Source organism: Pithys albifrons, chromosome 6 (assembly GCF_047495875.1).
Source record: "Pithys albifrons albifrons isolate INPA30051 chromosome 6, PitAlb_v1, whole genome shotgun sequence".
Classification (NCBI taxonomy): domain Eukaryota; kingdom Metazoa; phylum Chordata; class Aves; order Passeriformes; family Thamnophilidae; genus Pithys; species Pithys albifrons.
The window spans coordinates 60,850,857-60,867,312 of record NC_092463.1 but is presented as its reverse complement, the minus strand read 5'-3'; the positions used below and the strand labels follow the sequence as shown (position 1 = coordinate 60,867,312).

General features: G+C 41.1%; 1 protein-coding gene across 4 annotated transcripts in view; it reads right to left on the bottom strand.

The window, feature by feature from the left end:
* Positions 1-6,546: 6,546 nt before the first annotated feature.
* Positions 6,547-16,456, bottom strand: part of ANO5 (anoctamin 5) — a 54,765-nt gene continuing 44,855 nt past the window's right edge. For all 4 annotated transcript variants that reach the window (XM_071559106.1, XM_071559108.1, XM_071559107.1 and 1 more), the window contains 7 exons: positions 16,220-16,389; positions 15,521-15,618; positions 15,009-15,139; positions 13,198-13,403; positions 12,240-12,421; positions 11,084-11,189; positions 6,547-10,258 (listed from right to left, as the gene is read on the bottom strand). In XM_071559106.1, the coding sequence (XP_071415207.1) occupies positions 10,037-10,258; positions 11,084-11,189; positions 12,240-12,421; positions 13,198-13,403; positions 15,009-15,139; positions 15,521-15,618; positions 16,220-16,389 (1,115 nt within the window). In that variant the 3' untranslated portion in view covers positions 6,547-10,036. The remainder of the gene's footprint in view (positions 10,259-11,083; positions 11,190-12,239; positions 12,422-13,197; positions 13,404-15,008; positions 15,140-15,520; positions 15,619-16,219; positions 16,390-16,456) is intronic.

Sequence of the window (16,456 nt, the reverse complement as noted above, 5' to 3'; positions counted from 1 at the left end):
CAGATTTCCAAATAACCCTTGTTAACCTTTCTTCACTGACAGGGTGGATGGCCAGTCACAGAGCCTGAGGGAGGTGGAAAAATACGACCAGTGAGGGAAAGAGAGAGCAGGATTCTCTCTTAAACCCATGTGGGGCACAGAGATGGTCACATAGTAGAAAAATTAGCCCAGGTTTCTCTACTCCAACCCAGTCTCCAGGAATGCAACTTTAAATACAGCAGGACTTTTCATGAATGCCAGCATTTATTCAGCAAATCTCACAGCTAGTCATGTTCTGGAATCCCTTTCTCATACCACAGGCAGGTTATCAGTCTGAGAGCAGACCCTTACTAGGCCTTTTGTGGGGGGCTGAAGGCAGTTTCTCTTTCACATATATATTCCCTTTTCTCCAAAATACTCCATGCCTCACCTACCCCATTTGCCTGCAGTAGGACAAAGCTGTTTACAGATACAGAGGTTCCAAGCAGTGGAAGGAATGTCCCTTTGCCAGCAGGAGGGGGATGGCAGATGTACAGGACAACTTTTCATCTTCTTCATGCTTTTTCTTATTTTAATACTTGGTGTTTTACAAAGAGTTAGAGGGACACAAACAGGGAAATGTAATCCTCAAAATTAAAGTAATTCTGAACAGTTGGTAACATTGCTAAACATTTGGGCCCCATTCTAATACCCTTAATAAGCACTGGAGCAAAATGTGACTTCATTCATTTTTTTTGCTGGGAGCTGCTCCAGGAGAAATCAGGTTCAGATGTTCTTTGTGCAGCAGGGGGTCAGACTGAGCAAACTGAGCACGTGCAGGAACTTCTTTTGGATTGCGTTCATATACCTGATACTTCTCAGGACTTTTATTTATGAATTAGTCTGAGATTAGTTCTCCAGCTAATACAAGTAGGCTACTACTAATATATAATCTGTCTGATATTATGGTCACACAAAAACTCACACGTGCAAGTACCTGAAATGCAACTTGACTGGGAGCTGGTAACTCAGTCTTGCAGAACAAGATGGAAAACTGAGAAGTAGAAAACTTTTTGCCTTTGATGGTAACAAAAAATAATGAAAACTTCCATTCTCATTGTTTTAAAATATTCCTCAAACACACTTAATAAACATTTATAAAATTTTGTATAATTTAAAGCCTTTTCAGTTTAAAATTTGTCCACATAGAAGTTTGTTTTTAATGAAAAATTCTACAGTAGAAAAATTGTTAAGAACCAGGAAATGAAAGTAAGGGAATAATTTAATTTGCAAAAATGGTGTTTGAAAATTTGCTAATGCCTTTCACTGGCATTTCTAATAGTGCATGGGATTTATTAAAGCAATAAAAGAAAGAAACAAACAAATCTTGACAGAGATCAATTAAAAAAATTTGAAGCATACTTTTTGTCAAGGTTTTAGTTTTTTTGACAGCTCTGTTCATGGTTCACTTTGCTTCATTTGAAAGAATAGAATATTCAGGGTTGGAGACTGACAGTGGCAGTCCTGAAGCCATTTTACATGATCCCTGTAGCTGCCCAAAGCAGTAGTCCAGAATATAGGCATGATTGTCAGTATGTTTCCTACATGTATGGTATAATCCCATTTTGGGAAGCTGATGTGGCCTTGCTGTTGATATTGTAGGATAATGAAATGGTTTGTGTTGAAAGGGACTGGTCATTGTCCATATGGGAAGACAAGTAATGACCTATCACTGTCTAACACTCTCAAGGATTTCAGGGGAGGCATCAGGACCAGCTAGTGATCCACATGGGACAAAACAGATGTTAGTGGAGTGGGAAGCACACTGAGCTGTCCTGATTATCTTGCAAAAACCACCTCAAAAGATACAGTGCAGCTGGCAGTCAGGAATGGAAGGTTTCAGCTAAGACCAGGCTGCAAGGGAAAATCCTGCTCTGAGTCCAGCACCTCTCTTGGAAGAAGAAATCCAGGTAACAGAAATGTTCAGTCAGCCCCACAGATGGGGTAAGAAATAGCGCCTGGAAGGAGAGTCCTGTGAACAGTGTCTGAGATGGCTCTGCATTTCCCCCCAGATCTATTTTCCATCCAATGCAGAGCCATGGAGCACTTTCTGTGACAGATGTCTCTCTGCCTGACAGTCAATGTGAACATCTTGTGACTGCCTGTACTCTCATTGCCAGTTCTTACAAGAGATTCATGGTGGCATTCTTGTGGGTTTTTTTGGTGTTTGACATTTTACTGACCAATCAGTGAGGTTTGATCAGAGGCATTATAATCAACAGAGAAATTCCTCCTACTTTGGGCTGCCCTATCAGAACACCTCCAGGCCAAGCTGCTGTTCCAACATGCTCAGCAAGGTGACAAGGAACATGCTTTTCAAAGACAATGATCTGATATCATGTGATTTCTTATGCTAAATGAGATCTACCCTTTTGCAGGTTAGAGGCTTAATTATAAACCTTCAGAATGACTGTGCATTTGTGCATTTCTGTGCCAAATATGTACCAAATAATTGGCGTCTATTGCAGATTGAAGAAACTCACCAATGTAGCCTTACAGGAAGTTGTATTTGTTCTCACCACAACAGGAGCTGAACCGCCTTTGCTCAGCATTTGTCCCATCCTCATCAGATACCCAAGCTCTGTGGAAAAGCCTTGTTCCTGTGACTCTCTCTGTGCCCAGGAATGAGTTTGGTCCCTGCAATGGAGTGCACATCAACCAGGGATGAGTGGTGTGCATGCAGAAAAATGGGGGCTGCTCTGTGCAGAGGGAAGGATCTGGTTGCTCTGGGTTTGAAGCAAAGTTTGTCTAGCATAGAAAGTGAGGCGAACACTCCAAAGCATTTCTTTGCAGTTAATTTTTTTCCAGGTGCAAAGGCAAAGAAAATCCAACTTTTTCCTTCCCTGTAGAATCAACCTCTCAGTTGTCCCGTTTCAGTTCCTGTATTAACTGCTAATAGAAGTGGCTCCCCCCTCTTAGGCAGGGGAAACTTGCAGAAAGACTAACATTTACTTTTAAAAGCTTCTTCTACCTATCTGAATATTACCAGTTTCTCTACGTGGTCTGGTTTCAAGCCTGTCTGGTGCCTCAGTTTTTCTGTCTTCTTCAGTTCATGAGCCCTTCTGTTTGTCTCCCTCCTTTTGAAGACAAAGACATCAATAAGGATTTCATAGTTCCTTCCTGTATTCAGTTCCCTCCACATGTGTCAGCATGTAACCTTAGCACTTTGAACTTCCAGCAAAGTGTGAAGGAGGCTCTTTTCCTGCTTTGACTTCCTCTACCCATGTCACCTTCCTCATTTCTAACTACAGCAGTGACCCCCATTAATTAGCTGGCCATCTTTTTACCAATCCCACAGGGTACTTTCAGCTGATGAAAAAGTCAAATGGTTTGTTGGTATGTGGTGACTTGGAATATTGTGATTGAAACACCAGTCATTGCGACAGGTCAGCTGCAGCCACAGATTCTACTTCTACATAAAAGCACAGCAACAAAAATATAAGGCAAAAGCACAAAGACACTTATGGCTCACCATAAAACACTTGGGGGTCTTGTTCCCTGACTCAAAATATGAGACTTTTCTGCCACGTTGTCTCCTGTGCTGCTTCTGAGGAAGCCAAAAGCTGCCACTGACACAGAGGCAATCCCAAGTGAAAGGAGGAGCCAGGGAATCCTTCCTGGTTGCAGTGCACTAAGCAGCTTGCTTAGAGCAGCATGAACTCCAGAGACCCTAAAACTAACAGATTGTCAATATGTGGTGAGATGCATAGAAATTTCTTGCCCCTCCTATTTCAGCTGTTTGTTTTTTTTACCTGGATCTTGGTTAGAGAGATGTTGAAATCTTGGTCACATCTGAAAATAATAGTACTATTTCCATCAGTATGGATGGAGCCAGAATTTTATCTGAAGATTAATATATAGATGCCACAACAAGAGCACAGGATTACCTGTAGCATTATTGTTTGCTGACACTCTAGTAATGGGCTAATGTCAGCAGAAATTATTATTTAATCAAGACAATCTGCCAGCAAAAGTGTCTGTTGTGATGAGGTAACATGGCAGGGAATCCAGCCTTCCTGTCAGTTTTCCCTGCTAAAACCTTCTATCTGGAGAATTTTCACTCCTTTTGGAGAAACCTATTAGAAGAGCCATTGTGCAGGCAGTGCTGGGACATTCCAGCACTATTCTTATTGCATTGCACCACGCACTAGCTGAGAAAAATAAGTAAAAGCCAAGGAACCTGGAGCCATCTGAGCCAGAGCTTTTCTGTCTTTGCAGCTTTTCATTGCTGAGGGTGGTGTGGGCCAGACAGACTCACCACATCAAGTGTTTGGAACCTGCTGTGGGTATGGAAGAGACAAGGCTCATTTATTTGATGTCTCTGATGACAGAAGCAGTTACTGTGGCCCTGCCTCCTTCAGGACCAAAGCTGAAATGCTGAGTAACGTTGGACAATGGCAGGTAAGTCTGTACTTTAAAAACAAATGTTTCTGACAAGCAAACAGCACTGGTTGGTTGAGGAGTTGAAAAAATAATTCAAAAGAATTCTGCTCTTACTAAATGTTTCAGACTGACTCATTTCTGACTGGGAAAGAATAGTCACTAATTACTGCAGGGGAATGTGCATATAGACCTTCCAAAAATTGATATGGCTGCTGAATTTCACATCCTACTCATCTTCCAGCAGATTTCTCGGTACAAATACTTACATAAAAAAACCTAAACCTTCCTGAGTTGCATCTGAATGATGTGTCGTGTAGAGACAACTGATTATTTTAAACCAGAATGAGATTTAATTTAGCTATTCTTTTAAGGACTCCAAGCCAAGAGTTGCTGTGACCACCCTTAGCAAGGAAGACAGGCAAGAAATAGTACCTGTGGCTTAATGAGGTTACACAGTAATTCAAATGCTCTGGAAATCATGTTTTTATCTTTCATATGGTAATGATCATCCTTTTTTCCCCCCTTTACCTTTATTTAGGAAGGATTTTTAAACAAGTCCTTTGTGAGGGCTCCCATTGCCCTCTCTTGGTACAGTCTCTTTGCCACAACAGATGTCAGGACCCCCTCCCCCTCCCCTGTATCTCTTAGCAATGTCTCCTAAGTATTTAAGGCAATAATTCCAGAAACACTGTTTTGGTTTGTTTTTTTTTTTTATTTTTGAACATTTCGATGAGCATTAGACAAGATTTGTTTTAGAGCCTACACATCTCAGTCAAATTGCAGACTTCAGATGCTGGGGTAACCACTAGTGAGTGGGTTACATCTTTTCCTACTCCTGTAAGACAATATATTTTACACCATTTCAGATGCACATGTTAAAAAAAGTCTATTATTTCAGTGCTCCCTTTCATTTTCTGCACCGAATAAACATGGACTTATTTGTAGAAAGACCCTTTAATCTGGGTGGATGAATTACATGTCTTACCTATTTTTCTGATTCAAAAATTACAACCATTGAATTTTGGTGCATCTCTTCATTTACTGCACATGATAAATGAAGGAATTAAGACTTTTAAAGGGTACCTACAATTTCTAATCATAGGGAGAGCTAGCTGTGTTCCAGAATTTGTGACTGTCTCACAAGCTACCATGCTACTCTTTTTTATAGAATATCATTGGCTTTGGATGACATTGTACCCCCAATTAAACTTTAGATTACCCACCTAGCACAGGCCTCAGTGGTGGCAAGGTGTAACCTCCAAGAACAAAGCCAGAATGCACCTGGTAACTCCAAACATAAGACAGAAACAGCCCCCCTATCCTGCACAGCAACAGCACCTTCCTTCATCCTTTTCCCTCTCTTTCTCTTTCCTTTGCTACCAGTTTCTTCTCCCTTTTAATGCTCTAGTTTTCCTTTTGATACCTAATTACGTGCCCCATCCCACCTCAGTAACAAGCACAGTGGTGATACCATAATACAAAATACCTTGCTTGTTTCAGTCATTTTTTTCCTGTCTTTTTAACACAGAGAAGACTTTTTTATTCATCTCATACCTTTCTCTAATTTGATTACTGCTATTGCACGTCTACCAATTTATCATTTGCAGGTTACAAAGGAAATGACCCACCAAGTGTGGCAGGTGACCCTGTTCCCAGAGTTCTGATAGTGATACAACAGCAGAAAAAATGTCTATAGAGAGCAAGCCATAAACTTCAACCCAGATTCTCTGGGGGTTAATCCAAAGCCCTTCACTGGTGGCAGAAATGAGTTTTAGTTAAAATATGGATAGTAAGACTTTACCAGTAGCTCGAGAAAGCTTCAGCTCTGCCACATCTCCCAGTACAAGTGCTCAGGGCTATTTAAAGTGCATGTATGTGAACCACTTGTGCTACGTGTGAAAACTGCATGTGTGACTGAGAACTTGAGAAGTCACCTCAGGTCCTGGCATTGCAGGAATAAAAACTGTATTCAGAGAGTGCAGGGAAGAGCAGCCTGGCTGAAAATGGATCTGTATTAATGTAACATACATGAGCTGCAGAAATCTGTACAGATCTCTTCTCCAAGAGGCTCTCGGGGCATTTGACTTTTAGTACTTCAGCTCCTCTCTGAATTCTTGGAATTTGCACAAACAAGTTGACACCACGTTAAAAATAAACACAGCTTTATTGGCCAGATTTAAATATTTTTAAATGTGCATATTAAATGTTAGCTTAATGCAATGTTTAAAAAATTTATTCCAACATTAGTGTATCATATACATCAGCAACATACTTAGCAGACAAAAATGCCACTGGGATTACATGACAGTACAAGTCAAACAAGCAGTACATGCAGAACAAAGTCCATCTATTTTCACTCCATTCTGTTGCCTCATACTGACAAAATTACATGAAAAGGTAAAAGCATAGTAAGAAAATTTTCTATAAAAAACCAGTATAGGGTCTCATAGTAGCACTCTTCTTCTGCAGTCCTTTGCTTAGAGCATACCACACTATATCTTCCCAAAGTACAAAACCTAAATTTTAATGGAAAAAAAAAAGAAATCCCTGATTGTATTTCACCTGAAAGGCAAATTCTGGTTTTTTAACTAATTCTAATGAGGCAATCTACTGTTGCTTAAATTACAGTAGTTCCAACACAGAACTCTCTTCACTTTGGTTAAAGGACACTTTTAGATACTGAAACACATAAAAGTTAAATATTCCAACAGTAAGAATCAATATATCTCCAAAGTGACCAGGCCACTTTTCTGACTTTTTCAAGGACTTCAGGAAATGTATGTGAACCATTATAAGCCTAACCATACTGATATCTTCAGTCAGAATACTGCTTAATGCCATGTACAGGCAAACTATTACATGAAGAGACTTACTTTGTTATGTGATGTTAGCTCTTAATATGACAATGGATTCCTTTTTCAACAGTTTCCATATACAAAGAAGTAATGCTATAAAGCAGAATGACACATTTTTAAGATATATATATTTCTTTTCAAATAAGCTGATCCCAGATTTTGTCCACTTTTTATTGCATGATATAACACATGCAAAAAACCTGCTTGTATTGCATTAAATAGCAAGTGGTCTCAAAAAATAAGTTTGGAAGAAGCACGAAGTAGGAGTCAACACATAATTCAGACTCGGGGTCTGCACATCAGTGCTGTGTCCCAAAGGTATTCCCTTGTTTTCCTCCATCTTGCTTTTTAACAGCATTGTTCATCCACCACACATCTATTTAGCTGGCATCTTTTCAAGTGTAGTATATTAGGACACTCTATTACCTGGAGAAACTAATGTTCCACAAGCAGAAACAGTGCATCCAATGCTGAATTTCCAGATCTGTTCTCAGCTTCAATCAGATTGCACATTTTGCATAGAAATATCCTTTTGCATCTCATCACCTTCCTGTTTGAAGCAACTGTTTGCATTGCTAACAGTAGCAAAGCCATGACGTCTCAATTAAGCAGTTTAATTACCAGTATATGTGCAAGGAGCAGCACAGTGTTCCATTGTGCAAACTGTGGTGCTGGATATGTAATTATGGCAAAGGATACTCTTCTTTGGCTTACACATGAAGCAGCAGAGCTAACTCATATTTACACAGGCATTCCTCTAATAAATCTACTACTTCAAATATATCTGAATATTCAAGAGCATGGTGAGTTCATGATGAACATGAACTGCCAACACGCTCGATTGCTCAAGCAAACTGCGAGAACAAAGGTGAATAACTTACAGTAACGAGAAATGTCCACCTGCATCCTCTCCTTGACTGGCAGCCAAACCAGGTGGTGGGTGTTTGCTCGAGGTAGGCACTTGGTATCAAACCTTCTGCTAATAACAAAGCTCTACTCAGGACATTGATTTAAAACTGTTACAACATTGAGGTTACTCATCAACTACTCCAAGACGTAGGTGAGGTTTGCTAGAACAACATACCTTAAGTCGTGGTACTACTAAACGGGACATCATTTGGCTGACGTGGAACACGGATCTCAATTTTTTGTGTGTATACTTGCAAGGAAGTACAACTTTCAAAGTGCAAATAGAGTAAAATTTTCTAATCTTGTCTACCTTGTGTACTTCAGCATGAGGGAGCTCCACAATCTGGTGTTACTTTAATCAAGCCATGAGGCATGAAGTGCTCTCTGGAGCAGCTCCCGTGGCACTGAAGCAGGAGCGAGCCAAGGCAGGCGTGGTTTGGGAACACTGACCAGCTCTGCCTGCAAGTTCACAGCACCCTGTGCCTGCACACACACTTTGGAAACAGGCACAGCCCCACAGAGACCGTTTTCACACCTTTTCTCAAATGCAAAGAAATAAGGCACTAAGCATGGAAGTGTTGATATGTCTTAAATATACAGCAAAATCATAAAAAATGTCTAAAATGCTTCAAATTAGAAATTGAGGGCACATTCATAAACAGCTGGAGGCTACTCTGCACAAGTAGTTATTATATACTTATAAATTGAGTAACTTTGTAGAAAAGTCCCCAACAAAACAGAAAAAAATATCCTTCTTAAAGATTAAAAATTAAAAAAAGGAAAAAAAAAAGAATTCCAAACCTCCAAGTTACTATGTATAAGGACAATAACAGCATAAACATAGATTATCTGGCCTGCTTAAAATCTTCTGGATAAAAATCCAAGCACAAACCATCCGGCTGGGTCAGCGTGGTGGTCCAGCTCCCAGCCCACTGCCCTGTGCAGCCACACTCCACAGTATGCACTGAGTGTAGGCACAGAGCTTCAACCCTTTGCTGGCATTCACAAAGAGTCCAAACAAATAAATAAATAAAAGAGCAGCTTTGGCCAAAACTAATGTCAAACATCATGTTCCAATGGCAGTCTTTGAGGCTGAAAATTAAAATAAGTGTACTTCTCCAAACTGTATACCTATTTTCAAAAGCCACTGCAATTAGATGATTCCACAATATCTGCATTCAAAGAGCGAACTCTTTGGCAAATTACATCTTTATGAAAATAAATTATGGGGTTGTTTTACCTCACTAGTATGTATTAACTGACCTCTGTGCTTATAAATAATTCCAAGTGGAATTAGGCCAATATATCTTTAAAATCAGTTCCTTCTACAACGCATATAGAAGTTCAAAGCTGCAAACCAATGTTTCGTAAGATATAGTGGATATAAAAAAAAGCCCCAAAGCCTAACCCTTGTATCAGGAGTGTTCTCATATTTAAAGGATCACTGATAAAAATATAATTCTTAGCATTTTCCACAGCAGCAGTCCTCTATGATATCCTTTTCATTCAGCTGGGATACAGCCTGGAACTTTGCAGTTAGCAACAGGGGGAGGACTTGGTGGCAACAACCTTATCGTATCCTGTGAGCCCTTGGAGGGTAACAGTCCCTATACCAGGAGTCCAAACTCGAGGATTACAAGATTACAGTTATTACTCAAAGTCATGGGTAAATAAAAACCAGTGCTGAAGTCATACAGTTAAGTAGATTTCCTAAACCTTGAAAGCTCAGTAAAACCTTTAAAGAAAAGTCTAAAATCTTTGGACTGCAAGTGAAGGATTGAACTCTCCACAGCTTTCAACACGATGCATACTGAGCAAACCACAGATAAGAAAAGCTAGAAAGAGCTAAATGCCAAACAGTTGGGTTTTGGCTACATTGCTCTGGATAACTCCATTCTCCCTTCCGTGGCGATGAACTCTTTTTCTGTGGCTCGTTTATCACCTTGACACAGTCTCTCCTTCAGTTTTTCAAGTTCATACTCATGTAGGATCTTTTGTGTTAAATACTTTTCACGTTTTATTCGGGCTTTCACATCTGCAGGGACATCAGGAATCATCCACGCTACAAAGAACTTGACAATGAATACAACATGCTGGAAAACAAAAAGGAACAACTCATTACCAAATGAAACACTTACTGTTTTATCTGACACCAAACAGGTCACCAAACAGAATACACTTCATTTGGCTGTCCAGTCACAATACACACCAAGCTAATGTGTATCTAAGATGTGCATGAAGATTAAAACACATCCTTTTATGCAGAAATTTTCATTCCAAACCATTAATGACTTTGCAAACCCAAGAGTAAAGTGTCAGGGCTTGAATCTCAACCACGGCTTTTCTAAGTCCCCTGTGGTTTGTTAGAAAGTTCACACAGCTGTGCTGATAAGGCTCAGCTATTGAGAGCTGATAAAACACAGCAGGAAAAGGGATGAGAAGAGCACTTTAACTACTCCCTTTTCCCTCCATAACTTGCAAAACAGTGGCTTTACACTGAAGTGCCAGTTACCCAAACTATTGATTTACCTATTTTTAGCCAATATACATCACTGCAAAAGGCTTTCTGGGCTTCGAATACACTCATCTCACATACAGCTCTTTGTGAAAGCAAGAGAAGTGGAAGTGCTAGTCCTGGTGGTTCACATCTCTTCCACCTGCATAAAGACCTCTGTTATTTTGCTGGTGATTCAGAACAGTGTTAGCAGTCTCCTCAGCTGTTTTCACTATTCCTAGTCTGAGGTTCACTTGCTGAAGTTGGAAGGCCTGGTAATAACCATATAGGGCACCAGTACTTGGTTTTCCCTAGGGAAGAAATTATTTTATACTCCTTGCAATCCCAATTTCTGTAACATTAATAACTGTCTAGAGAATCTATATGGTACCAATTTCAGAAGGAAACTCTGTAGGTGACATACCTCCATAATAATTATAAAGGCCAGTTTTGCAGCAAGAATGTGCCAGAACTGCATAGAGTGTAAGTATTTCCTCTCATGGTCTGGAGGATATCGATAGTCTCTGTACCTGTTGGAATGACAGACATGCAAAGGTGAAATGTCACAGTCAGCCTGGGACAGACTACAAGCTTAGTGACACTTACAAGCAAATACAGCTGTCACTTAAGGAACCTTTCCTTGTTTTAAATGGTCTGTTTCCTTTTGCAGAAAAAGGTTGCCTCTCAATTTGTTTCTGTCTTGTGTTTGCCTGAACACCCTCACGATCACAGCAACAGAGCAGAGAGGGGGATGTGTGAGGTGTGAAACGGGCTCCTTGTTTTTCAGACAACCCCCAAACAATACAGGACAGAGTGCTGGGATGTATCCCACAGCAATGGACATGTACTGCATAAATGGGGCACACTATGGACCAGACAGATGCAGATCTCACGGAGGGACAGCCTTGAGCAAGTGTTCTACACCATCATACAAATGTACTGCTTCTGAATGTGCTGGGGTGCTTGGTTTGGGTTTTTTTTTTCAATTTGAGACTTTTTAAATCAGATTAATACTTTTCTTTTACCACGGATTTCTCCAAAGTTCTTCAGTTATTATTCTAGAACGTCTAGTGCCTCCCCTAGCAAGAAGGGACTACTTTTTAAATGAAAGCAGGACAGGTCTGATTCTTGGTGCTATCTAGCAAAATAAGGATTGACTTAAAACACTGTAGCTCATTTTCAGCTTTGGAATCTAAACATCCCCTTTATGCTGCTTCCTTGCCCACTTATGCAGCCTAAAAACCTTTGAAAATACAGGCTGAAGTTTGCAAATTTAGGGACATAAACCTCCCTCATCCCTCAAAAATCAGTAGTTTAATTAAGTAAACAAAAAAACCCCAAAAAGCACATTAGCAATGACACTCTCAGCAGTAATTTTTTTTGAGGTGACATATTTTGTATTATTGGCTTATCTCTTACCACCTCTGCATTACCTTGTTAATAGTCTAAATATTACCTCTCACACTTCAGAATGATGACAATGACAGAATTTAATTTCTAATGGACTACTTAGATCTGCATTGACTTTTTTTATGCTGTATTTCTAAACAAAGTGAGAAAATACTTATTATTACACCAACCTGCATATGACAAAGTTTTCTGGGTTCTCTTTAGGTTTGTTTCTGTCAGGAAAATCTGAGATTTGGAACACTGACAGACTGTTGTTTATGTATCCAGACATAGGTGAGTCTTCATTTTCATAATAAGCATAGTAGTAAACTAAACGAGGGATCATATCTGATGTGAATGCAACAATAAAGGCCTGAAAAGCAATTAGAAAAAGAAATTAAGAAAGTGGCACAAAAATCTGTGAGCAGATTCATAACGGGGTTGTTGTTGTGTCACTCTGGCATTACCCGGAGTATCTCAAGAAAGGGTCAGAGGCACCATTAGGGCACTCCACCTTGGTGAGAGCTGCTGAGTGCAACCTCAGTACATCTGGCCTGGGAACTCGAGACACTCAGGGTGCTCAGGTATCTTGCTACTCAGGCAATACCTGCAAGTGGCTTTGCTGCCTATGACACACTAAAGAGAGGCATCTCCTCTGCTTAGCATTCTGCTTCACACTGGGCTGCAGTGAAGCCCTGGCACAGCATTTAGTTTGCAGTTTATACAATGTACATGGAGCCAGTGGCCCCACGGGGGCATCCAGAAGCATCTGAATGAACACAAATCCCACAGAACAGGACAAAAATACCTTCAACCCACAGAGTTCATCCACCTTTCCTGTGCCCTACCGTCCCCTCTGGGCAATCAGTGTACTTCATCAGACCAAGCTTCTGGCTGGCCTATGCCATTCCAAAAGGCTGGAAAACATGGACAACTGAATGAAAGATCATGGTCCAAGGAAACATGGATTGGGAGCTGCATATTGTCAACATAATGACAAGCCAAACCACCCAGATGGTTTGATGACCTCACTGTAGGGTAATCTGATGCAGTGCTGATGAAGGAGAAAAGCATCAGCTGATTTTTAATGCTTCACATTTTCAGTATGTGGAAGAATCAGCATTGATGTAGCACAGTGAACATACTTACATTAGTGACAACAGACAGGATGGCCATTCCATTCAGGATTTCCTGCCAAACCCCTATGCTATGTGCTTTGGCAGCCACAGGTCTCCTGTACTGAGTGGTTAATTTCCAGGAGTCTACTCGAATCTCCAGGATATTATTCATCAGAGCAAGAAGGGGAGCCAGGGGAAAGGATGCCACGAAGAGAGTAATGAATCCAAACTGAATGACTGCAAGGGAGAAAAGGAAAGTGTCAAAACCTGCCCCTACAAAGTACCCTCAGGATGATGAGGGTCTGCCACCCGCAGACAAACGGCAAACTTCTGCCAGGCTGCACAACAAGTCCTTTGCAGCCCTGGCCTGAGCCAAGTGACAGCCAGCCCCACCCCAAGGCTTCTGCAGCACCCATGGGGAGAGGCATTTGGGGCCTATGAAGTGCTGCTGCCAGCAGTACTGGATATCAATTTGCTTTCCATGGTGCTGCAGGTCTTGCATGAGTGGTGCAGAACTGCTGAGGAATGGGGATGTACTCATACATCAAACTCCTGAATTATGAGAGAGGAACAGGCTTGTTTTCTTCTCCTGCAGTTTGTACAGAGCAATCCTGTTCTCCTTTTACCTACACTCCTAACTGAAAAAGAGGAAATACTTCTACTTTTATCACAACCTTACCTCCACTTTTTGCTACTGATTTAGTCAAAACTTTCATACCAATTCTGTATGCAATAGTTCCACTGGAGAGTCTTAACACTAGTTTAAGAAATTCAAATGAAATACACAAATGATGCTTTCAGTCACTACCAAAATTAAACACCTTAATAAAGACTGTGATAATCCTCAGTGCAGAGCCAATACTGCCACTATATTTCAAAGACAAGAAATAAGACTATTCTGTCTGGTTCAGTCAGCGGATAAAAATAAATTCCCGTACACCAGTCATCAGCTCTTCCATGATTTCAGTGTTGAGTTCTTCATCTTAGACAAGCAACGAAATTCCTGCTAGCTTAGTAGCCCCAGGATGATGCTGGAGCATGGTTGTTCAGTTGGTTCTGGAAGAGCAGGGACAACCTGCTGACAACCCTGATTGTTCTGAGTGTATTAATCTCACAGCATCACAGCCCTGTATGACATTAATTATTAAGTGACAGTAATAATGCTACACATCCAGATTTTCTGACAGATGTTTCTCATTTCTGTCAAAATATAGTAATACACAGGTCCACTTTTCAACAAAATGTGTTCTCATAATAGATAAGTATTACCTTTTTTAAAGTGTCTTAGATTTAGCTTGGCTTCAGTTTTACTTCTAGATCCTCAGGTCTGTAAACTAATGCGACATGCTGGTGTGTTCACCAGCCCTTTGAAACACCCTGTTCCATCACCCAGGCTCCCTCTGCTGGACTGCAGGAAGCGCTGATCAGGGCAAATCTACAGCTGAAGGGATTCTCCCTGGGCCAGTTCACAGATCTCATGCCTGCAGTACCCATCCTTACAGAACATTTGGCACTCCTCCCATAGTTAAAATTTCCACTGACATCAGCTAAGGATACGGTTTGGAACAAGAACAGAACAGGCACAGAGGCAGCTGACTGCACTGAGAATAATGTTCTCCATTCAAATGAGGGAAACACATAGTCTTTGCAGTGTTTCTGTGAAATTTTCTGCAGTTAAAGATGCAAAGATAGCTTTTTTTTTAATTAGGCTGACCTATTTAATGATTTCCAGCAGTTAAGCAGATGAACCCATCGGTAAAAATTAATAGAGAAGGTATTTTTTGGAAAGTGTCAGTACAAAGTGTCTTGTCCTCAATTCCAAATGTGAAATTTTAAACTTACCCATTTCTAAGTATTCATAGAACAGGCCTAAGGCTCCAAATGTCTGCAGATCATGGTCTTGTTCCCAGCGACTGTATAAATTTTCAGGATTATTTCTGGCTTTCCGACGACCCCACCAGTTACAAATCCAGCTGTATATGCAGAAAAGAGTCACCAGTGAGTGAGGCAGACCAGATGAGCTCAGCTGTTTAGAGCAGGGTGTGAACACTACTGAGTTTGTGGGTTTGACCCTGCATGGGCCAGGACTCCATGATCCATGTGTGACCCTTCCAACTCAGAATATTCTGTGGAATATGTGAGGCCTCCCTTTCTCCGAGCAAGCAACGTGCTTTTACAAGCACGGCTTCCACAACGAGAGGCCAGAAGCCTCTGTGCAATGAGCCTACTTGTCAGTATTTCTGCTTGATTTACAGAATTCTTAGCTCCCTTGTCTGGCAGTACTTTTTATCCCTCCTTGCAAGAACCTCCTCTGGCTGTAAGATGGGCACATCAGTGGAAGAGAGAGCACTTACGGGACGAAGGCCTCCTGGATGTTTCCCCAGATCTGTTTGCCAGCCATGACTATGGTGAGCTGAGTCGTCAGTTCTATCAAACAGCCCGCAGGGTCGCACTGGGGGAGACAAACTGGGCGTCAGTGGACACGAACCATGGACACCACCCAGATAAACCACATTCTACTACTGTATAAATGAAAGAAAGGAGTTCCTAAAGCTTGTTAGGACAACACTTAATTTCCACCTGGGCTGCCAGCTAAGCTGCCCTCTCAGGGAGGCTGTTCCAGAAGGGCTTTCAATGCTCAAAAGTGTGTGATAACACACAGACCAAAACACAACAACCATTTGAAGACAGTAATTCAGAGGCGCTTCAGCATCAGGATCTGTGTGTGGCACCCACCTCCCAGGGCCAGCAAGGTGAAGCTGTGGTGCCCAGTGAGCTCTCAGAAACAGACCTTTTCTGTTTAAGATCTATGGCAAGAGCCACTGATATTTCTAGAGAACTGGGAAAAGCCTTCTGGTTTTTCACTCTCGTGACTGACAGATTTTCACTGCTGTTTCCCTGGCTAGCAACAGCAGGAAGAGTCCTTGAAAGCCCCACCATCAGCCTCAGGATGGCCAGCTGAGGTCCAGGACAGTTCAGATCGAGCCTGCAGTTGGAAATTTAGGACTGTGCAAGTTGAAGAGAACAATCCCCTTTAATTAAGAAAGTCTTACCTCTTCATTTCGCCAGCGATTAAACATGTATGTGTAGGCACCTGGATAACCAACAAACTTCCCTTTGAAGAAGGCCACATAGAAGCAGGAGGAATAGTAGTTGACAAACTGGAACAAAAACATTTTCATAGTGAGCCTGTTCTCATACTCCATATGAGTCCTGGGGATCTCTGTGAAACCAGAAAACAGTAATTTTATTTTATTTTGCTGCCCCTTGCTGCTCATTGCCCATCATGT